General features: G+C 46.0%; 1 protein-coding gene across 10 annotated transcripts in view; it reads left to right on the plus strand.

The window, feature by feature from the left end:
- The window catches only part of DCDC2C (doublecortin domain containing 2C), a 94,024-nt gene that overhangs the window by 49,006 nt on the left and 20,206 nt on the right, over positions 1-24,812 (plus strand). For 5 of the 10 annotated variants that reach the window (XM_049095719.1, XM_049095716.1, XM_025454753.2 and 2 more), the window contains exons 9-10: positions 2,557-2,625; positions 6,986-7,027. The exons of 2 other annotated variants lie outside the window; for them this stretch is intronic. In XM_049095719.1, the coding sequence (XP_048951676.1) occupies positions 2,557-2,625; positions 6,986-7,027 (111 nt within the window). The remainder of the gene's footprint in view (positions 1-2,556; positions 2,626-6,985; positions 7,028-24,812) is intronic. 3 more of the 10 variants (XM_049095721.1, XM_049095717.1, XM_049095724.1) reach the window with 1 other exon arrangement.

The following is a 24,812-nucleotide window of genomic DNA, read 5'->3' on the forward strand; positions in this document are numbered from 1 at the left end:
TCATACCCAGGGGCCCTCCTGAACTCTATGGTGTCTTGACCTAGTCCTTGCCGTAGTTGGGGAGACGCCATGGGCCTCCGGTGGTGTAGACTAACCAGGGTCTGCGTCTGGTGTCTGGAAAGTGGCCTGGGCTCTCCTTAATTATGTGATTTTTCTTTCAGCGAGGGGTGAGGTAGGGACTGGTTGTGAGCTAGGTAGCTCTGGTGTCTACACACAAATCCCTCTGCACCTTCCCGTCATCACAATGGAGCTGCCCGTCTTCCTGCCTTCTCCTGGGCTTTGGATCCTGTCCCCTCTGAACCGTTCAAGGGTCTGGCGCTCTCAGGTTATTTGTCTCGCCTTTTTTGGGTAGGTCGGACTCCTGGCTGGATGCTACGCATGCTGGAAGCGAGCCGGTTATAACCAGAACCGTCCCTCCTTGGCCTCCTTCCTCTGCGAGCAGTCCTTGGAGGGATGGTCCCTCCTCTCCCCAATTCCTCTGTCTCCTCTCCTCTCCTCTCCTCTCCTCTCCTCTCCTCTCCTCTCCTCTCCTCTCCTCTCCTCTGCCTCTTCCGGCTTCTGTCCACAGGGACACAGAACAGCTCGCTGCCTCATGCCCCAAATCCAACACACTTCTCAGTTCTCAGGGCACTTGACCTTTCTCCTCCAGCCGACACTTCAGGCCGCTCCCTTTTCCTCAAACGCCCTCTTCCTTTGGTAAGACCCACCGGCTCCCGATTTTCCTTCCATCTGTCTAGCCTCTCATTCTTGTTCTCATTCTCATTCTCTCTTTTTTTAAAGTGTTATTTTTTAAGTCCTCTCTACACCCAACTGGGGCTCTAAGTCACGAACTTGAGATTGAGGGTCTCATGCTCTTGCCGCTGAGCCGCCCGGGGGCCCCATTCTCCTTCTCCATAGGCTTCTGATCCTCCAGTTGGCTTGGAATGTTAGAGGTCAGCATGGGTCAGGGCAGGGCAATGTTCTTCTCACTCTAGGTCATCTCCCCAGATTGAAAACTCTGTCAGGCGGTGCCACTCTCTCTGCAGGTCTCTTTTCTGGGCTCCAGATGCAGATGCACACACATGCACACACATCCAGAGACACACACACACATCCAGAGACACATATTTACTTCTATAAACACACACCCAGAGACACATACACACACATCTAGATGAACACACACATACATCTTTTGTAGATCCAGACACATACATACCTCTACACACACACATCCACACAGCCATGCACCCACATATCCACACACACACACACACACACACATATATTCACACACACACACACACACACACACATACTGTGAACTGACATCACCTGTTGGATGTTCCGAGATACTGAAGTTCACAGTGAGAATGAACACGTGTCCTTCCACACCGTCTGCACACCTTGCTCTCTTCCCGTCAGGGGGTGTATGATGCCCGTCCATCCAGTAAGACAAAGAGAAACGTAGAGATATTCCTGAGACTGATCGTTTCACCTCCTCCATATCCAGACCACCTCAACGCCTGCAAGTGTGACCTCCTAGATACGTCTAGAATCGGCCATCCTGACTACCACCATCCCCTGGCTAAATTACTGTGATCTCTTTTTCTCCACTGTCCAACCATCCCTGAAACCCCTCAAACTCAGTGCTTCTTCCTGCAGCAGGGCCTCCACGTGCCCTTGCCTTTATCTGGAATATTCTTTGCCTTTTTATGTATTTTTTTTTATCCCTCATATTTCAAGTTGTAGTCACACCAGAGTGTATGGTAAACCCTGGTACATCCTATTAGCTCCACGTATCTCTCTTACAAAGCATATCACAGTCGTGGTTTTATACTTACTTGTGCGACTCAATTAACATCTGTCTCCCCATATGAGTGAGCTTCTTGGGGGCCACGCTGGTTCGCATTCCCTGTCGTTGTATGCCAGCCCGCAGTGGACGTGAGGCGTGTGCACTTGCTGCGCCCACTCTGACTGGTACAGAACTACGATGGAAGTAACCCTTGGGGGGGCCCTTTCTTTCTTAGCCACAGAACCACATGGCTTTCGTCTGGCGGAGAGGCTCCAGGGCACCAGTTACACGGAGCTCACTGCTTTTAGCCAGTGAATCATGAAACCAGGAGCATGATATGCGAGGATGTGAGCGGCACCACTGTGTGTGGAGCGGGACCACCCAGGCGGTGGCGGGCGGGTCTCGAACACAGGGAAAGAGGACACTCGTTGGGGTCCTCAGGGGTGGACGGAGGATCATGGGCATTTATTACCTGTGGGCCGGAGGCATCTGGAGGGATGAGCCATTCCTATTTACATGAAAGGGGTTTCTAGTGTTCCTCCTTAAAGGTTTCCCCGACAATTTTGTTGAATAGGTTAGGATTTCATAAGTGGAGCAAAAGGTAAAAAGGCAGACACAGTTCTGGGTTTGAAGTAACCACCGTGGAAAAAACGGCAGTATTTTCAGCTCTGTCCACAGAAGTGGTTCACAGAGTTGCACTATTTCACCGCCCTTTGCTCCTTCATGGGGTTTCACAAAGCTTGACTGCCACTAAATCCAAACGTGGTGTGTTTTCTCTCTAGACACCAGCTGAGATAGTTAAGGAAGATGAAGAGTTCCACAATAACCCCCCTGATCTTGAAAGCAACAAGGTGAGCCAATTCTACTTTTATTTTGAGTTTAATGGTGTGGGCCGAAGGCACCTCCTTATTCCTTTTTAACATGTTGGGTGGAGCTCACGTTTGATGAAGAAAGAATCTAAAAGTCCAGTCCATTCCAGAATAGAGATGAGCATGGAATTAGAAACATAGCATGTTCCCAGGCAGGCTGTGCCTTAGATCTGGTCTCTCGGGTGCCAGAAATTACGTGAGTAATTTTAATGGCTTCTATACTTATCCCAGTTACGTTTTACTGTGTTCTCAGTCACAGACTTAAAACTGTTTTAACAACAACTTTGAAGAGATATTTTTAGAGGGAAGAGTCTCAAGGTGACTAGCAGAGGTGTGTAGGTACGTAGGCGTCTGTGGACACCATGGTCATCCTGCTTTGTGGGGCGTACGTGTTGTGTAAACAGTCTTCTTGTGGGACAAAGCAGGACGTGGACGGCGCACGCTCCACAGATGGCAGCATGAGCCAGGCAGGGGGGAACCCTGGCTGCGGGTGTCTGTGTCCAGGTGCTGCTCCTCTCCCCGTCCAGATGCTGAAGATGTGCCGTCTGAGCAGGGAGCGTGTTCCTGTGGCCCTCTATGAGGTCACGTGTATCGGGGAAACAAAATTTACTTTGCTTTGATCTTATTTTTTTTTGAGGAATATATGGCATTTAGAGCTGATTAACATATCCACCACAGGTAGTTACCATTTCCATTTTTTTCTTTATCATGGGGGGAACGTTTAAGACAAAATTTACTTTACGTAATTCACGTCGGTAAGAGATTTTTGAGAATTTGTTTTGAAAATTCCATGTCTAGATTTTTTTTCAGAGTAGTTCCTTATTAAATTTTTTTTTTTTAGAGAGAGAGAGAGAAAGAGAGAGAGCGTGCAAACGCAAGTGGGAGATGGTGTGGAGGGGCAGAGGGAGAGAGAGAGAGAATCTTAAGCAGACTCTGTGCTGAGTGCAGAGCACCACCCTGAGATCATGACCTGCGCTGAAATCAAGTCAGATGCTCAATGGACTGAGCCTCCAGGCACCCCTCTTGTTTTAAATTTTTTTGGCTCCAGGCAGGGGGTTGTATAGTAGGTCTGGGGTATCACATCCTAGTCCATTCTAATGCCAAAGCCTTCAGAACTACCGGTAAACCTGGGGATATGGGATGGCCTTACGAGCTGTCCTTCCCCACCCTTCAACCTGCCAGGCGGCCTCCTGGTTCTCACATTCAAGAACAGAGGCAGGTGAGCCCGGGGGGCCGCCGGGATGGGCTGGAGCCACTCGGCACTGTCTCAGGCTTCTCGCCCACCTTGGGAGGGGCATTTGTGGGAAGGGAGGTCTGTTTGGGTTTTTCCAACATCAGTGGCATTTATGATCTGAAATAGATGGTCAAAGGGATCGGGCTTTCAAACAATTCTCCTTCCTTATATTCTTCCATAGTTTTGATGGGGAGGCGGATTTCAGTGAAAGCATACGGTGTGTATCTAGATAGTCGGCAAGACTTTCAACTGAGGAGGAAAGAGAATGTTTAGTTGCTTTGGTGTCAGAGCATGAGACTGGGTTCTGGGAGTCAGAGGAATGTCTGTCCTGGAGCGTCAGGTGAAGGGGTGCGGAAATCACCTGTTTGCACTGGGGGCATAGCGGAGAAGGGCACTAATGTGTGTCAGTTTTTATTTTATTAGAAATAGGGCACAGGCATTGTGATGACATTGAGTTCGCGCTATGCCTGAGCACCTTGCGTGGACTGGCCACGGGACTTTGCCATCCTTGCCTTATTGACTCTTTATGTAAATCGACTCGGGCCTCTGGGAGTTTGTGGGTGTTAGTAACTTGACATCAATCAGTAGATTTAATTTCTTAGAGTGAATCAGAGTGTTCACTCTGATGCAGGATTGGAATAATGGCAAATTTGAGCATCTAGTTTTTATTTTTATTTTATTTATTTTTAAAAGATTTTATTTATTTATTCATGAAAGACACACAGAGGCAGAGCCACAGGCAGAGGGAGAAGTAGGCTCCATGCAGGGGGCCCAATGTGGGACTTGATCCTGGGTCTCTAGGATCATGCCCTGGGCTGAAGGCAGGTGCTAAATTGCTTAACTCCCCCCCCCCCCGCCCCGCCAGGGATCCCCTCACCTAGTTTTTAAACGTCTGGGTTTGCAATCTCAGCTCCTGGGGGAAGGTGGTGATATGGAGCAGCGGCAAGACGTGAGGGGGCAGGGAGGGCATAGGGAGCTGGGGGTTTGCTCTGCTGGGCACTGTGCTTGGCCCTGCTGCCGGGGCTGCCTCACCTCACGTGCACTCCTCACCTGGGTGTCAGCACCCAACTTTGTAGACCTAGAAGCAATGAGACAGGAGAGAGCTTGAGTAACCCACCACCACCCTACAGTCAGGAAGAGGGGGAGTTTGCATTTGAGCTCAGTTCTGAACAATCCAGGGCTGTGCTTTCTGTCTGCACGGTGAGCTCTACTACTCATGCCTAATGTCTCAGGACAGCCGTTTACTGTGTCAGGCTCCAGGTCTGTCCCTTGTGATGCTAAGTGTTGTGTTACTCCTGTCCAGGAGTGTTTACTTCTATGAGGTCCACACCACTCCATCTTTGCTTCTTGTGTGACCGAAATAGAACTTTGTGAGTGTTTTTCATTATTGACATGAAAATCTAGCCTGTGTTTTTGAGGCAAGAAGGAGAGCAAGCATCTTATGTGTAATATAACAGCTGGTAATAATAATAAAGTAATAATTAATGCTTCCTGGCTGTTGGCCACAGTGATCCGTATCTGCTCTCAGTGAAGTATAGTTTTTTTTTTTAAAGACTATTTATTTATTTGAGAGAGAAATCACGAGCAGGAGGAGAGTGGCAGAGGGAGAAGCAGACTCTTTGCTGAGTAGAAAGCCTGATACAGGACTCGATCCCGGGACCCTGAGATGATGACCTGAGCTGACGGCCGGAGCCACCCAGTAGCCCCAGGGAACTGCAGTTTTATTTTGTGTTTCATTTCCCTGTTGATTTGAAAAATGAGTCATGTGATATTTATTAGACACTGACTATATTAAGGGTTTTTTTTTTTTTTTTTTTTTTTTTTTTTTTTTTTTTTTTGTGTGTGTTATCTCCCCCTTCCCCTTAAATTGTGAAATCCTTAGGGAGCCGAGCACATGCCTTGGCACTTCCCGTGACCCTCACAGTGTCTGGGACAGTGCCTTCTACACAGTAGGCGTCCCATAAATGTTTGTGGATTTGCTTTGAGCTACCAATGGCTAAGGTACTTAAACTTAAGTATATAATCCCTGGGGTAAAATGAAAATCACCTTGCAAGGTTGTAAGAGCATGTGATTGTGAACAACATTTAAAAAATATGTATCTCTGCTCTTTGATCATAAGGGTGTCTGTTATCACCTAAAATATTTTGTGGTGAAATATATGTATATGTAAAGCAGAAAACTTGCCATTTTAGCCATTTTTCAGTGTATAATTCAGTGGCACTAGGTCCCTTTGCCGTGTTGCGCTGCCATCAGCACCGTCTATGTGCAAACGTCTCACTGTCCCAAGCAGAAACTCTGTGCACCGAGCTCAGACTCCTCATCGCCTCCCCTCTGCTGCTGGCCGGAGGAGCTACGTCCGTGTAGGTGTCAGGACGAGATGCTCGCCACCAGCCCAGGGAATTTGACACGTGTCTTATTTTGTCCTTATGTATGTTACTGGCACAGAAGTGGGTGAAACCAAGAGCAGAGGTAGAAAATAGAGCCGTGCTTTCACCCGACACTTCCTCCTCGGGATGCTTTGACGACGCTGATTCTACAGCGGTCACGGCCCTACTGTATCTGACGCTTCAGTCATACTTTCACCTTAACACAGACCATCATCATTCACTAGCTCATTTGAAAAGCTCTTCTGTGAACTGATAGAAATGATGTGTGTACGTCTTACCTGTGTCACATTGTGTGCACGGCACCCTCTGCGAACTGACCTGGGTGCTTGAGAACTCTCCGAATCCAATATCGCACAATATACACATTGATAACACCAAATAGAAACAGGTGGGTTCACTCCTAGGGCCCCCTGGGGCTCTGGCCGCCACGGGAAGCACAGGTGCCGCACAAACAGCAGGTGGACCCGCACACACGTCCAAGGAGTGAAGGCCCCAGAGAAGATAACGTGTCCTGTTTTGTATAGAGTACTTAACTAGAAGAGTGTGAAAATGCAGAATTTAGAGTAGGAGAGGTGTGGTGCCAGGAGCGGGGCAGGACATGGGAGGAGGGAAGCCGCCGAGGGCCTCCTTACCAACCGGGAAGGCGAGGGCAACAGGAGGGTAAGTTGTTTGACACTATCCTGCTTGCAGAGAGTTGATTACATATTTTTTTAATAATAGGAAAAAGAAGATGAAAGTCCTTATGAAGATAATGAAAGAAAGGTTTGTCCAACCAGTTCTGTAATTTTTGTGTTTAGTGTTCTGAAGACCTCACGAGATGCCCAAATCTCACCAGATGCTTTTTAAGAAATACAACTTTGGGCCCCGCCCGTCAGGCTCAGGGTGAGCGTGTCAGCGTGGAAGGGCGCAGGAGGAGGATGGGCTCCCCACAGCCGCGCCACTTGCAGCCCCCGGGAAGGTGTGGCTCTGGCTGGACAGCTGGCCCCACGTGGCAGGCGGGGACACGTCCATCTCCATGGTCCTGCCCTCCTGGCGGTAGCTCCGTCCTACACAGAATCAGCCTCACTGGTGGGACACCTGGCTGGGGTGGCTCAGTCAGTTAGGTGTCTAACTCTTGACCTCAGCTCAGGCCTTGACCTCAGGGTCATGAGTTCAAGCCCCGCGTTGGGCTCCATGCTGAGGTGGCACCTACTTAAAAAGTCTCACTGTTATTTGTTAGATGATTAAGTGGCCATAATGATTTTTGTCTGAGTATGCAAGATTTTACTTATTCCTTAGCTCACTTAGCTTCCTCATCGCTCCTTGAGGAACTTGGGCCATAAATACTAATATTGGGGAAGGTTATCTAATCAAAACCGGCACGCGGAAGACACCTGGGATTTGACATGAGATCCACCTGCACTGGAATCCCCGTCCATCGCTTCCCGCCGCGTGAACCTTGGCATAACCCCGTAGGAGATCAGAGCCTCAGTCTCTTCCTCTGAAGTTTGTTTGATGGTTTATTTATCAGCCAAATTAACCCCGACGTCATGATTTTTATTTATGATCTCAGAGATAACTGAATTGTAAAAGCATCGTGACAGCAGCGGGGGCGGGGTACGCACACGAGTTGTGGAACCTGCTGCCAGTGCACCTGTCAGGTGCGGAGGCGCGTGCGGCCACCTGAAAGCGCGGTGTTCCCGTCCCAGCTCTGCCGCAGACTCGCGAGGCGCCCCTTGTGCAGTGAGTTCTCCTCTCTGCGTTCAATAACCCAATCAGCAGTTACATTGCGCATTTATGGGTGTACTTGCCTCCCAGGAATGGATCGAGACCATGGGTTTGAAAGTTCTTGAAAAGAGCACCATATCTGTGTTTGTAATATTTTAAGGAAAGTGTGTTTCAGTTGGAAACTAGACACTTGGCTGTTCCCACTCATAACTCTCCCGTTAAAATCAGTGTCATCAATTTTCTTATCTCGAATTCCATCCCCTGGAATCTCAGCCAGCAGCGCGTGTGCACTTTGCAGGGAGAGGGCAATGGGTGGGTGATCAGCGCGATGTCCCCGTAAGCTCAGACAACACCCTCTCAGGCTTCAGGGCCGAGTAATTCTTTGGAAAATACATTATTTGCTTGGCATACGTGTTCCTTGCTCTTTTAGCCTGAAAGTATTGATAAACATGAAGGAACGAAGAGGGACAAACTCTGGACACACAGAAACTGTGTCTGGGGTACAGTTTCCTACCCCGAGGCTCAGCTGCCTTAGGTGCAAAATTGGGGAAAGCGTCCAACCTGTGACGTCCGTACAAAGATTAAACATATCCATAAAGTGCCTTCTCCAGAGGGTGGGGAGTAAATTATAGGGACGATTATTCTCTCTAATGGTGGTGCCTACCACAGGCTCAGGTCCTTTAGGAGGAGGAATTCCATTTTATTTATATTTTCATTTTTCTTTTTCTTTGTGTAAAAATTATTTGAGAGAAAGAGAGACAGAGGGAAGGGGGAAGAGCAGAGGGAGAGGGAGAGAATCTCAAGTAGACTCCACACATAATGCGAGGCTTGATCCCACGACCCTGAGATTGTGACCTGAACTTGAAATCAAGAGTCGGACACTTAACAGCCTGAGCCACTGGACACCCCTATATTATCATTTTTTCTTAGCACCAGGCACACACAGTGCCTTACTCATTGTTGGCATTATTTTGTGAAATTGAATTTCACAGGTTTAAAAATTAAGAACACTTTATCAAATTATGAAAAAATCATATTATAGAATTATAAATACAGATGAGAATAGTAAAAACCCTGAATTCTTCTGCTTAGAATCTGTCTTCGCTTTTGTGTATATTCTTAAGGGCTATTTTCCATTAAATTTTTTCCATGGTGTGTTAAAGGGATCTTGACTTTGCTGATAATAAAAAACTAATCAATACTAGTAGAATCAATATTTAGGATACTTTTGGTATTTTGAAGTTTTTCTTGGTATACTTCAGAATGTTGATTTCATTTATTGGAAATAGATTTAAACGGTTTTGATCAGAGATGCCACTCACATTAAGAAAAACCCCCATCAACTAGCAAGACAACACATGGATCATGCATATGTGGAGTTCTACAGAGTAGTGTTACAGGTTTTGCTTTGGGCATCATCTGTTTTGACACTTTGATCTCATATCAGGATCAAAAGAGACCATTCCATTTCTCTTTTACTGGAATAAATATCCCATTGATTTCTCACAAGGTTTACTTTGTTACTGTGGTGAAAACTTGAGAGGCTTACGAAAACAGAAGGAAGACTTTACCCAGTGATAACATTTAAAAATGCAAAATGAAATAGAAGCCATGAATCCAGGGGTTGAATTATTCCATCGTGTCTTTGATAATAACTCTCTGAAATGTGCCAAAGAACTTTTTAAATGCCCCACTTGTGCATTTTGGTGGTTTTGTTTAGGTTTTCATTTTAGGATAGAACACGTGCACCTCACTTCTGGTTCAGAAGAGAGGTTGCCATAGTGAACGTTCCAGGCGCAGAGTAAGGAAGATGATGAAATGATAATTGTGACACTTTTTTTCTCAAAGACTTCAAATACCAAGCGTAAAGTGATTGATGAGTGTGCTACCGGTAGGAAAAAGTACCTTGAAGTAAGATTTTTGGCATAGGTACTCATCGATTTATAAAATGGTCTATCACCTTTTAGGGTTTTACGACAGTGTTATGTACGATGAGATCAAGCCCAAGTTCCTCCAAATGCATGGTGATGGCAACTGTGGACCATACCTCAGATCTGTGTTAAATGCCATCAGTGTGACAGGAAAATAGCAGGTTTTGTCTGTTTTTGAAGCATTTATATTGTAGCCCATTGCGTGATACCAAGAAAAATGGTGTCACGCAACATACGAATAGAACTTACGTCTGTTAGTTATTAAACTTATTCCTTGAGGTACATGTAGACTTTTATAGATCTGTCACCTGTTCTAATAAAATCTTGACGTCTATAAACGGAAACAATTAGAATGTAAATGAACACTGAGAATCTGCTATCCAGTCTTGGAGTTGGCGATGAGGCGTTGAGAATCATTCTGCGGGCAGGTCATCTGCCGTTGTGGCTAACGTGAGAGCGCATCTCTGAGTGGCAAGTCTTGTGTCTTCTGCACAAAGAGGTTGTGCAGAAGCGATGTTGCTCGTGCCGGCAGTGGGGAGGAGCAGGATCCAGGTGAGGGACGGCAGTGGCGATGGTCAGAGGATGTCTGGCCGTGCAGGTGTGAGGCCTTCGGTGGGGTGCAGGCGCGGTGTTGAGGCCTGAGCCCCACCCTCCCCTGCAGCAGAGGGCTGGCCCCGCTTCCCCTGAAGGAACATCATGCTGTGTGACACCGATTCTCATGCTTGACCTCTGAGCCTAGGTGTCTGGCCCGACTCCCAGTCTCTCTCCAGTGCCGATCTTTACTTGGTCCGCCACTCACCTCTTCCAAGACGTGTTTGAACTGCCCCTCTGGTCACTTCTTACTGTTCTCTGCTTTTAGCGACTGTGCTGGCTATTGTCATAGGTCCCTGCCCCCAATCCCTCCCAGTTATTCTGTGTGTGCTTTCGGATTTTCAACAACTCCCTGTTCTGTGCCTTTTGTTCATTTTTTCCTACTGAACAGTCCGCCCCTTGGCTGGGGGTGTAGCTCCTGCTCAGAGCCTCCCCTTCCTTACTCACCAGGAGCACAGCTTGTTTGAAAAATTCTTCACCAAATGGGGCTAGAATCTGGCAGGAGAAAGAGGCAGGGATTTGGCCCTCTCCACACTTCCAATCTTCAGTGCTTAGGTTGTTGAAAAAGTTGGAGATTTGAAAACACAGTATGAATTTGCATGAAGTCATAAGAAAATTGAAAAACAAAATAGAGCAAAACAGTGGGTAGTTTTGATACCATAGTTATGGAATAGGAGTTATGTATCATTGGCAAATGCTGTGGGCTCATTTTCTTAAAAAAAAAAAAGAGTCATGTTCCGTTTTGTTTTCTGGTTTTCTTGTCGTCATGACTCCACCCCAAATCATGCTGTGCTGAGACATTCATTGAGGATCAGGTCTCATAGGAAGAGGGGTTTGAAGGAAACAGGCACTTCCCCACCTTACAAGCTCGCCCGCCCTAAGTGGGGTCGCCGAGGCTGGAAACGGTGGTCCTCATGGCCGACAAGATCAGACAAGAAGACTGAGTAGTTGATGTGTCACTAGCCATAAAACGAGTGACAAAACAATGAGACCTAAAAAGTAATCAAAGTAATGGTTTATGTCAACTGACATAAATCGTATTTAAATGATTTAACATACTTAATAAATGCCAAGCTCAGAACAAGAGGCATTTTCCTTCGCTTGCAGCCACTGCTGGAAACCCTGTGTAAGCATCCTGCGACGGTAACTGGGGGCCCCGGCCTGTAACTGTGATTCCGTCTTATTGTATGCTTTATCAGTCAATCAGGAGACGGTTTTCATTTAATTAACATTGCCAGAAATGCCAATAAAACCAGGGAGCTTTTGATCTAGCATTGTGTCTGACTCAGGGGTTTTGTGACAAAATGAAAACGGCATTGATTCTCTAATTGATTTTTGAAATTCATTGCCTGCCCGGTATCTTTACCATTTTCCCCCCCTCTTTATTATCTTGATACCATTCTGTCGCTACAGCTAAGTATTTTATTGCTTCCCTGAGAGACGAGGTTCGTATTGATCAACACTGGAGTCTCAAAAGCTAAGTGTAAGTCATCAATAATGCTAAGTGGGATACGGTGCATTAGATATTAAGTAATGAAATTTTTAGAGAATTACATGGTTGGAGAAAAATAAGGCTTGGATTCCCCTATTACATAGGAAATTCATTTGGATTAGAACAAAAAGAGAAATTTGCACTTTAAAACAGAAGAGATGCTTTGTCCCCAAAATATATAGGTATTCAACTGTATATATGAATGTATATATATGAATATATATGAATATATATATTCTGTGTATATATTCTATATATATGAATATATATATATATTCTGTGTAATGGATTTCATTAATAAAATGGAAGGTATTGAATATATGTTTTGTAATAGGATGAACCAATTGATTTTTTCATATGGGGGGTTCAAACACTTTTGTTGAGTTCATGACAATTTTAGAAATCTCAGTTAAGGACCTGGAGGAGGAGATGAAAGGCTTTGTTCCAGTCCAGAGAAGCAGCAAGTGAAAGAGGATTGGTGAGATATAAGAGGACCAAGGCCCGGGGATGTCTCGTGAACAGTGTGTATCGTTTAGTTGAGAGCAGATCTCACCTGTTCTCACCACACACGCACAGCAGGTGGCTCTGCGAGGTGGATGGGCTCCTTACCTTGTCTGTGGTCGCCACTTCTTAACAACCACGGTGTCGCACCACCCGAATACGTCCAGTTGTCACTTATCCTCATACCTCCGTGAGGCTGGGAAAGGAGACCAGCAGGTGCAGGCCTGTGTCTTCTGTCTCGGAAGCGTCCGCACTTCGCTCCTGGCTCCCGGGCTGGGGACCCTCCGCAGCCTTCCGGGCCTGCCCGTCCTCGGTCCTCACCCCTCACCCCTCGCCCCTCTCCCAGCCCTGTGTGTGCAGCGGGGCTCCCCTCCAGGGAAGGTGACGTCAGGGCGACTTCCTTCCAGCTCCAGGCCCTCTCTGGCTCCCAGCTGGGTCCCCACGTACCCCTGATGTGTCTGTGACCCTTGTCGCTGTGCGGGGAAGGAGGGAGGCAGTCTAGATGCTCAGGTAGGCTCCCTGCTCCTCATCAGCCGGTTCTTGGCTGTTCTCTCCGTAGTTTGTCTCCTTCACCTGCTGTCTACAATGCTTTCTGTTATAGAAAATGAATTTTTAGCAGATGGACAAAACTCTTGGAGCCATCTGCTAGGACACAGCCAAGAATAGCACCAGGATTTTGCTGTGAGCAAACGTTTGATGAAAAGCATCAGCAGAGGTACCTCCTCGGGGGTGAGAGCAAGGAATTTAATAGAACTTTATGCCCAACTTATAATGTTTAAGTAGCAGAAACCGGACTTGAGAGAGGGTCTTTCTGTGCTCAGCGAGGTGGTCCCTGCAGCTGTGATCCCAGCCCGGCATGCGGGCATCGCGGCCCGGTTCTCTTCTCCATGGGTGGTCCTCTTCTCACACTCCTGCTGTCTTCGGGCGGGCAGAGTGGTTTTTTTGTTTTTTGTTTTGTAGATTTATTTATTTATTTTAGGGGGGGCAGAGGGAGAGAAGCAAACTCCCCACTCAGTGCAGAACCCGACGTGGGGCTCGGTCTCACCACCCATGAGAAGAAACCAAGAGTCAGATGCTCAACTCATTGCACACCCACCCCTCCAGGCGCCCCTTTATCAAAATATCCCCATATAGGGCACAAAGCATCGCAGTCACAAAGGGAAAGCATTTTATTCATATTTCCCTGGTTTTCCACATGAGTTATGGAGATGCCATGTATAATTTTCAAGATATATGAATTGTTTTTAATTGTGAAAGTATACATGGACAATTGACAATGTATTGTATGGGACCAAGCAACCTGGAGTTTAGGTTTGGGTAACATAGGGCCACAAATATAATTTTTGGATGCAGAAAGTAACATTTTAAATTCTCATTTCTGGGAAAGCTTCATGAGAAACCTTTACTGGCGGTCTGTGCCATGTTCCGGGAAGGTACTTTTAGGTGAATTTATTACCTAGTTACCCACAACAGATAGCCATATTTTGGAGAAAAAAATACTTTCTCCTGTGAGTAGGTTCAAAAGAAGAAAATTAAAAACAGGAAGGAGGGAGCTGGAAGGGCCACGGGCACTTTGAATTGACAAGGAGATTGTTCAGGGGCCTTTTTTCTTGATTCTACGTTATCTTCTGTGAACCTGGCAGCTTTCCCCCAAGAGAAAGTGGAGATGAGAAATAGTCGGGTACCCGTAACTCCAAACCCAGGTCTGCTCTTAAGATTTCTGGGAGATGCCATCTGTGAAGCCATGTGATATCGAGTCAAGTCAAGGCGTGTTCTTTATTCGTCTTCGAGGTTTGTCTATATTGGTACTGAAGGAGGAGAATCCATGGTGGTGCAGAAAAAAAAAAGTTCTATAAATAAAATGCACATTTTCTGCTTGTAAATAGAATGAGTACAGAGAAAATAGGCTTTTTTTTTAAACGTGTGATAAGTCAAAAAACATATACTTCACACTGAAATGCCTCAACTAATGCATCTCACAAATCGATAAAGGTCACGAGCACAGAGTGCAGTGAATTCCAGCAAACCGTACGTCTATCCGGGGTGGGTGAAACGCTCCTAGACATCCTTCGGATCCACCCTCTAAATCAGAGCCTGTGTGACATTCGACATTCTTTGTCACTGTTGTCCAAACATGTGTCATGAACCTACACACCTGCCACTGACCAACAGCCCAGACAGTCTGTCGCTGGAGGATGCAGGTCTCTGGGATCTTAAAAACCTGAGCCAGGGGTGTCTGGGTGGCTCAGTTGGTTGACTGTCCAACTCTTGATTTTGGCTCAGGTCATGATCTCAGGGTTGTGGGGTCGAGCCCCATGTTGGGCTCCGCGCTCAGCGGTGCGTCTGCTTGAGATCCTCTCTCTCCTTCTGCCCCTCCCCCTGCTCACGTGCATGCGCACTCTCTCTCTAAAATAAATCTTAAAAAAGAAGTCTGAGCCAGAAGCACCCCTAGAAATGACTCTTCTCCAATCCTTTCACGTTACTGAGGAGCAAATGGAAACATCTCTTCTCTCCATAATGCGAGTTTTAGAAGTTTCCCTATTGCAAGAGAAATGCCTGAAACCAATCCCAGATCCCAGTGGGGGTGTTCTCTGCCTTCAGAACCTGTTCATTTGCACGAGACTCCAGGCAAGGTTCAGAGACAATAGGACGGGGCTCTGTCGTCGGAGTGGGAATGGTGGCGGTGGGTCCTGCAGAAAGGCTGCGGCCTGTGGGTACCAAGGGCGCCGTGTGTTCCACGCAGGTTTGCTTGCTTTTCCTCAAGCCCCCGAATGCTCGGCTTGCTCACCCACCTCTTTGGCTGCAGCGATCTGGTCCAGACCTTCATCTGTACGTTCCAGGACTGACTTTTTTACTCTTTCCAGCCCGTGTGTTTCTAGAGGTAAATGAAGGTGGCCCTTCAGTGGCTTCTGGTAACTATTTGGAACTCTGAGACGAGTCAGGGCACCTCTGGATGTGAGCAAGGTGGAGGTGGCCATCTCGTCCTGGGGATACTCCTAGGACGGTCCCTTGCGCAGCCTCCTGAGGTTGCCTTGTAGTCAGATGTGGCTTCAAGCCCCGGAGGAAGAGACACCTCTTCTTTCCTAAATGGGCCCACCCTCCACCCTTCTCCCAAATGTCTTCTCTCCCCCACTTGTGTGGGGCGCTGTGTCTATCATTTCTGTCTGCCTCGTCTGTGTCATTGTCTTTCCCCTGCCAGGGGATGTCTGTCCTGCTCTCCAGGAAGCAGGGCTGCCTGCTGTGAGGAGCCGTCCTGGCGGCCCAGCGCAGTGGCAGTGGTGGAGCATGGCCGGCCAGCAGGTGACCTCGCCTGTCCTTGCCGGCCAACCTCAAGTGCTCGTCGGCTTTGTGCACAGCCCCACGTGACGATGGCTGCTGTTGTGTCAGGTGTCCACACGAAATCATTCCACTTTCTCCCTGTCTCTCCTTGGGGGCCCCTTAAGGTATGGCCCCGCCCGCTGTCCTGTAGCTGCCCCCTCATGATGGGTAGGCTCTGTGAACACTTCTCATCTGCTGCTTCATCCTTCATTTAATTTTTTTTTTTTTACTATAGCATATCAATCTCTTGGCCATCAAACCCCTCCATTCCATGGTGTGACACTCTTTTGTCCCAACAGCCTGTTGACGTCTCTGTCTTGGTTTGGCCCGTCCCCAGCAGACACCTCTGTCATTCTGGTTCCCCTCTCTGTGGCCGCCCTCATGGGGACTTTACCTGATGACTGAAATTTGAGTCATGTTGACCTTCCCCACTGGTCCCCCTCCTCTTTCCAAATGCCATTTCAGTCCCTTGTCTTTTTTTTTTTTAAGATTTATTTATTTATTTATTCATGAGAGACACACAGAGAAATAGAGGCAGAGACACAGGAGGAGCGAGAAGCAGGCTCCATGCAGGGAGCCCAATGTGGGACTCGATCCCGGGACTCCAGGATCACGCCCTGGGCCGAAGTTGGCACTAAACTGCTGAGCCACCCAGGGATCCCCAGTCCCTTGTCTTTTTAACAGAAGCTTGGACAACTGCCCTTCTTCCAGACCCTCAGAGCACGTAGAGCCTCGTGATGTTCGTGAGCCTCTGCATTTCCACTAAGATGTACCTTCAGACAGGACACGTCCTGAATGCCGCTCGGTTCCTCCTTGTCTCTGTTATGGCAACTTTGTTCTTCCCTAAAGATTTAGGCACCACTTGGTGCCGGCTTCCCAACGTCCCTTGCTCAGAGTCTTCCCTCTGGCTCTGTGCCTCAGTGCTGGTCACCTCCTGGCATCACGCTGCTCTCCTGACTCTGTTTACCCCTGTCCACCCTTTCTCCTTGAACTATATATAGCCCTGCTGTTCTCAAACCTTTATAGCCCCTACCCAGGGCTGACTGCGTCTGTGAAACCATTTTCGGCGCTCCAAACTTTGGCAGTTTTGGAAATCCTGCTCAACTTGCTCTGTGTGAACGGGGTTGGTGTGCACGGTTATTAACGTTGCGTTTTGCAGATTTGTTACCCACCATCTCATGGGGCATGTGGTTCCTCTTAACAAATAGGAATTAAAACGAGAGTCTCAGGACAACTATCTATTCCTTCATCGTAAGGACCATGTCTTACGCTCCCCGTGGCCCTCAGCAGTGACCAGCAGAGCCCAGGGCACATAGTAGGTACTCAAAAGGTAATTGGTGATTAGCTAACATTTGAGATTTTCAGGAAGCAGACATTTAAGATGAGGATCAAAATTTGTCCTCTGTCCCTGCAGCTGGGATGTGCCTCCGTTTTTAGAGAGGAGCTCTTCCCCCTTTTCTCCTTTCTGCCTAATTTACTGAGGAGCTACTTTCTATTCTGTTGTATGTGCCACCCCTTATTTTGTTTCCTGGCTTCTGATTTTTAAAAACTTTAAGGCTGACAGCAAATCTGTAAAGGAAGGACTCAGTAGGATCAGACACCTTTTTAAAGAAACATTTTCTTATCTTGCTTGTACTTGATTTTATAACCAAAAGGTCATAGTTATTACATTATCATCAATATTGACCAAAATCCTGCCCTTTTCCCAGTAAATAATTAAAAAAAATTCACATATCTGCCCACCCTTCCCCGTTGGTTTGTTCTTGGTAGTTAAGAGTTTGGGGATCCCTGGGTGGCGCAGCGGTTTGGCGCCTACCTTTGGCCCAGGGCGCGATCCTGAAGACCCGGGATCGAATCCCACGTCGGGCTCCCGGTGCATGGAGCCTGCTTCTCCCTCTGCCTGTGTCTCTGCCTCTCTCTCTCTCTCTGTGTGTGACTATCATAAATAAATAAAAATTAAAAAAAAAGAGTTTGTTTCTTGGTGTCTCTTTTTTTCCCTTTGTTCATTTGTTTCTTGATTTCCAGGTATGAATGAAATCATACGGTATTTGTCTTTCTCTGACTTACTTCACTTAGCGTTAAACTCTTTAGGTTTATCCAAGTCATTGCAAATGGTAAGATTTCATTATTTTTTTATGGCTTAGTAATATTTCATTGCCTATATATGCTGCTTCTTTATTCATCAATTGTTGGACCCAGGCTGTTTCCATAATTTGGCTACTGGAAATAATGCTGCAAAACATAGAGGTGCATGTATCCCTATGAATTAGTGTTTTTGTCTATTGGGTAAATCCCAGCAGTGTGCTTACTGGATTGTAGTGTAGTTCTATTTTTTAACTTTTTAAGGACCCTCCATACTGTTTTCCACAGTGGCTGCACCAGTTTGCATTCCCACCAATAGTGCACAAGGGCTCCCCTTCCTCCACATCCTCACCAACACTTGTTATTTCTTGTGTTGTTGATTTTAGCCATTCTTTTTTTAAAAATTTTTTTAATAATAAATTAATTTTTTATTGGTGTTCAATTTACCAACATACAGAATAACACCCAGTGCTCATCCCGTCAAGTGCCCCACTCAGTGCCTGTCACCCATTCACCCCCACCCTCCTCCCCTTCCATCACCCCTAGTTCGTTTCCCAGAGTTAGGAGTCTTTATGTTCTGTCTCCCTTTCTGACATTTCCCACACATTTCTTCTCCCTTCCCTTATATTCCCTTTCACTATTATTTATATTCCCCAAATGAATGAGAACATACAATGTTTGTCCTTCTCCGATTGACTTACTTCATTCAGCATAATACCCTCCAGTTCCATCCACGTTGAAGCAAATGGTATTTGTCGTTTCTAATGGCTGAGTAATATTCCATTGTATACATAGACCACATCTTCTCTATCCATCATCTTTCGATGGACACCGAGGCTCCTTCCACAGTTTGGCTATTGTGGACATTGCTGCTAGAAACATCGGGGTGCAGGTGTCCCGGCGTTTCACTACATCTGTATCGCCAGCAGTGCAATTGCTGGGTCGCAGGGCAGGTCTATTTTTAACTCTTTGAGGAACCTCCACACAGTTTTCCAGAGTGGCTGCACCAGTTCACATTCCCACCAGCAGTGCAGGAGGGTTCCCCTTTCTCCGCATCCTCTCCAACATTTGTGGTTTCCTGCCTTGTTAATTTGCCCCATTCTCACTGGTGTGAGGTGGGATCTCATTGTGGTTTTGATTTGTATTTCCCTGATGGCAAGTGATGCGGAACATTTTCTCATGTGCATGTTGGCCATGTCTGTGTCTTCTTCTGTGAGATTTCTGTTCATGTCTTTTGCCCATTTCATGATTGGATTGTTTGTTTCTTTGGTGTTGAGTTTAATAAGTTCTTTATAGATCTTGGAAACTAGCCCTTTATCTGATACGTCATTTGCAAATATCTTCTCCCATTCTGTAGGTTGTCTTTGAGTTTTGTTGACTGTATCCTTTGCTGTGCAAAAGCTTCTTATCTTGATGAAGTCCCAATAGTTCATTTTTGCTTTTGTTTCTTTTGCCTTCGTGGATGTATCTTGCAAGAAGTTACTGTGGCTGAGTTCAAAAAGGGTGTTGCCTGTGTTCTCCTCTAGGATTTTGATGGAATCTTGTCTCACATTTAGATCTTTCATCCATTTTGAGTTTATCTTTGTGTCTGGTGCAAGAGAGTGGTCTAGTTTCATTCTTCTGCATGTGGATGTCCAATTTTCCCAGCACCATTTATTGAAGAGACTGTCTTTCTTCCAGTGGATAGTCTTTCTTCCTTTGTCGAGTATTAGTTGACCATAGAGTTGAGGGTCCACTTCTGGATTCTCTATTCTGTTCCATTGATCTACGTGTCTGTTTTTGTGCCAGTACCACACTGTCTTGATGACCACAGCTTTGTAGTACAACCTGAAATCTGGCATTGTGATGCCCCCAGTTATGGTTTTCTTTTTTAAAATTCCGCTGGCTATTCGGGGTCTTTTCTGATTCCACACAAATCTTAAAATAGTTTGTTCTAACTCTCTGAAGAAAGTCCATGGTATTTTGATAGGGATTGCATTAAACGTGTACATTGCCCTGGGTAACATTGACATTTTCACAATATTAATTCTGCCAATCCATGAGCATGGAATATTTTTCCATCTCTTTGTGTCTTCCTCAATTTCCTTCAGAAGTGTTCTATAGTTTTTAGGGTATAGATCCTTTACCTCTTTGGTGAGGTTTATTCCTAGGTATCTTAAGCTTTTGGGTGCAATTGTCAATGGGATTGACTCCTTAATTTCTCTTTCTTCAGTCTCATTGTTAGTGTCTAGAAATGCCATTGATTTCTGGGCATTGATTTTGTATCCTGCCACACTGCCGAATTGCTGTATGAGTTCTAGCAATCTTGGGGTGGAGGCTTTTGGGTTTTCTATGTAGAGTATCATGTCATTGGCGAAGAGGGAGAGTTTGACTTCTTCTTTGCCAATTTGAATGCCTTTAATGTCTTTTTGTTGTCTGATTGCGGAGGCTAGGATTTTAGCCATTCTCACAGGTGTGAGGTATCTCACTGTGGGTTTGATTTGCATTTCCCTGATGATCAGGGATGTTGGACATCTTTTTATGTGTCCGTTGGCCATTTGTATCTCTTCTTTAGAAAAATGTCTATTCATGTCTTCTGCCCATTTTTAAATATTTTATTTAACTTCAATTTGCCAACATGTAGTCTAACACCCAGTGCTCATCCCAGCAAACGCCCTCCTCAGTGCCCGTCACCCAGTCACCCCATCCCCCCACACACCTCCACATCTGCAACCCTTTGTGTGTTTCCCAGAGTCAGGAGTGTCTCATGGTTTGTCACCCTCTCTAATTTTTCCCACTCAGTTCCCCTCCTTTCCCTTATGGTCTCTTTCACTATTTCTTATATTCCACCTATGAGTGAGACCCTATGATGATTGTCCTTCTCTGATTGGCTTATTCCGTTCAACATAATACCCTCCAGTTCCAACCAGGTCAAAGTGAATGGTAGTGTTCATCCTTTCTGATGGCTGAGAAAAATCCCCTGTATATATAGACCACATCTTCTTTATCCATTCATCTGTCGAAGGACATCGTGGCTTCTTCCACAGTGTGGCTGTTGTGGACATTGCTGCTGTGAACATTGGGGTTTCTGCCCATTTTTAATTGGATTGTTTTTTGAGTGTTGAGTTGTATTTCTTCATATATTTTGGATACTATCCCTTCATTAGATATGTCATTCAGTAGTCTGCCTTTTAGTTTTGTTGATTGTTCCTTTGCTGTGCAGAAGATTTTTATTTTGATGGAGTCCCAATAGGTGTTTTTTTTTTTTTTTTGCTTTTGTTTCCCTTGCCTCAGGAGACATGTCTAGAAAAAAGTTGTTACGGCTGATGTCAGGAGAATTACTGCCTGTGCTCTTTTCTAGGATTTTTATGGTTTCAGGTCTCATATCTAGGTCCTTGTCCATTTTGAGCTTATTTTTGTGTATGGGTAAGAAAGTGGTCCAATTTCTTTTCTTTTTAAAAAGATTTTATTTATTTGACAGAGAGAGGGCATGCACACACAAGCAGGCAGAGCAGCAGGCAGAGGGAGAGGGAGAAGCAGGCTCCCCACTGTGCAGAGATCCCAATGCGGGGCTCCATCCCAGGACACTGGGGTCATGACCTGAGCTGAAGAGAGATGCTTAACCGACTGAGCCACCCAGGGGCCCCCATGTGGTCCAGTCTTATTCTTTTGCATGTGGCTCTCCAGTTTTCCCAACACCATTTGTTGAAGAGATGTCTTTGTCCCATTGCATAGTCTCGGCTCCCTTGTTGAAGACATAATCATGGTTGATTTCTGGGCTTTCCATTTTGTCCATTGGTTTATGGGTCCATTTTTGTGCCAGGACCATACTGTCTTGATGTATTTTTTTTATTTATTTATTTTTGTTGGGGGGAGGGGCAGACGGAGAGGGAGTCTTTTAAGCAGACTCAGTGCTGGGCACAGAGCTCGACGTGGGGCTTGATCTCATGACCTTGAGATCGTGACCTGAGCTGAAACCAAGTCCAACGTTCAACCAACGGTACTACCCAGGCGCCCCCTACAGCTTCGTAATATAATGTGAAGTCTACAATTGTGACGTCTCCAGCTGTGCTTTTCTTTTTGTTTTGATTGTTTTGGCTATTAGGGGTCTTTTGTGGTTCCATACAAATTTTAGTGTTGTTTGTTCTAGTTCTGTGAAAAATGCTGTTGGTGTTTTGATAGGGAGAGCACTAAACGGGTAGACTGAGTAGTATAGACATTTCAACGGTATTTGTTCTTCCAATCCACGAGCGTGGAATGTGTTTCTGTATCTTTGTGTCATCTTCAGTTTCTTTCATCAGTGTTGTATAGTTTTCAGTCGACCGGTCTTTCGTGTCTTTGGTTAGCTTTATTCCTAGATATTTTATTATTTCTTGGTGCAATTCTAAATGGTACTATTTGCCACATGGTATGTTCTGATGAAAGATGAAATGATTACTCAGAGTCCAGTATCTTGGAACAAAGAGAGGCCCGAAGGGGCTACACGATCAGACACCGCCAAGAAGTGTGGGTGCCGAGGTCAAACCCCAAGCCTGGGTCGGCTCTTGGTGTTATTATTGTAAAATGTAAAGTATGTGGGAACAAGGAAGTATAAACGACTCAAGAAACCAATCACATGAGGGGCAGCAGGGAACTATGTGCGTGACTATGTGCATGGATCTCAGGGGCGGCATTAACTAGGGGGCCGAGGGTGACGGGAGACCTGACCTAGAAGGCCTGACCATCTACCCACCAGTGTTGCTGTTTTCAGCATGTACTATTTTCAGTACGGACCCATGGTAGGAATGATTGGCTTTTGCACACACATAGAGCTGTAGCCATTTATGCGTGTCCCTGTTCTTATTCTTTTTTCTTTTACCTGCTGAGATCTTGCTCTCTCATAAGTGTTTTCTTAATTTCTCTTTCTGCTGCTTATTATGAGTGTATAGGAATGCAGTGGATACCTGTACCTTGATTTTCGTATCCTGTGACCTCATTTTTTTTAAGAAATATTTTCTTACCTTGCTTGTACTCGATTATTCCATGAGGTCATAGCTATTACATGATCATCAGTATTTAACCAAATCCTATCATTTTCCCAGTAAATAATTTTGATATCAAAAATAAACATTTATTTAAAATATCTCATTTCCTTTATCCTGCAGAAAAGGGGGAACACACCTATGATGTGTAAGGGAGGTTCATTGTTATGCAGGAAGTTAAAAAAAAATGTTCTTAACCTAATTTCAGAGAGTGCCTACCTGGACTGTCTTTACTACAACTGCAGGGCCTTTGCAGTGAGATTTTCATGGTGTTATCTTTTACCCCCATTCTGGCTTCTCAGGGAATTGTAATGTAGATTTAGGAAAAGTCTACCTTCCATTGAATTATTAGTGACACTTTCTTTCTAGATCTATTTGGACTAGACTGGATTCAGATTCAAAACTTGGCAATATAGGGGCACCTGGGTGGCTCAATCAGTTGAGCAGCTGCCTTCAGCTCGGGTCATGGTCCCTGGGTCCTGAGATCGAGCCCCGCGTGGAGTTCCCTGCTCAGCAGGCAGCCTGCTTCTCCCTCCCCACCACTTGTGCTCTCTCGTGCACACTTTCTTTGTTTCTCAAATAAAATCTTTAAGCAAAACAGAACAAAACTTGGAAATATAAACTGAAGTGAGGGTGAAAGCAGTCACTGACCTGTATCAACTTAACATTTTTTTCCTTATCAATAATATGGATAACTAAAAAAATAAAATATGGATAACTGAAAATCAAGGAAATAACCCAAATAATCTCACTTAAGTGAAACATCCCTAATCCAACCTCATGAGGACCCGTGCAGAGCTGATGACAAACAATACACCTTTGATCCTTTCTGCTTACTCTCTGGAAGGCCTTTGGGGTAAGAGAGAGTGGCATTTACGTGTAGGGAAAGCCAGGAAAGGTGCACGTAGGGTCACAGTGATGCTGGTGCCTTGGGGAGGAGCCATATGTGCACCACTAGTGACCCTGCAAAATGACAAAGAATGAATGTGTCACCTCGGGCCTATGTTTTCGGTTCTTCGCATCTGCAAGATGTTTTATTTTTATTTATTTATTTTTTTAGAAATATTTTATTTATTTATTCATGAGAGACACAGAGAGAGAGGCAGAGACACAGGCAGAGGGAGAAGCAGGCTCCATGCAGGGAGCCCGACATGGGACTCGATCCTGGGATCACACCCTGGGCCGAAGGCAGACGCTCAACTGCTGAGCCCCCCCAGGTGTCCCGTGCGAGATGTTTTAGAAAGTATTTATGGCGACTAGGTTTTTTTTTTTTGCAACTAGGTTTTTGCAACTTTTGTTTTTAGTGTTCCATCGTAGAGACGGTGTAAGCCCGTACGAAGGGCTTACCACATGCTTTCCACGATGCCGCAGGCCAAACCAAACAGTTCCAGTGAGAACGGTGATAAAGTGCAAGTACAGAAAAACCTCATTTATCTCTCATTTTTAAGCAATGCTGAGTTTTGCAAAAGTGATCCCTATACTTGAGGCCTCTGTAGATAAGCCACGATTCTTCGTTTTGAAAAATATGTCTCCTGATGAAGTCCGTCGTCGTTTTGCACACAGCAGATCTCTTGGCTGTGTTGTTTGATGTTTCCAGAGAGGACTGGGGTCCCAGGCTTCTGTCTCTTTGCAGAGTGGCTCCCGCTTGCCGTGCTTTCCGGGTTCTCCTACGAACTTTGGTTTTTCCTGCTTTCTCTCACCGTGGGACTAGGAGTGCCTCCTGGGGCTGGCGTGCCCGCTCCGGCCTCACTCGTGGGCGGGAGGCAGAGGGACGCTTGCTGGACGTGCACCTGCGGGCTCCGGGGGGACACTGGGACTTTCCCACGGACAGAGCGCGTGGACTTCCACGTGTGGCCTCGTGGAATGGTTTTGATTCCTCTTCACCTTTGGCTCCCACCTGAGGGGCTGTCCCTGGCATTCTAGAT

This window comes from Canis lupus, chromosome 17 (genome assembly GCF_003254725.2).
Source record: "Canis lupus dingo isolate Sandy chromosome 17, ASM325472v2, whole genome shotgun sequence".
Taxonomy (NCBI): Eukaryota; Metazoa; Chordata; class Mammalia; order Carnivora; family Canidae; genus Canis; species Canis lupus.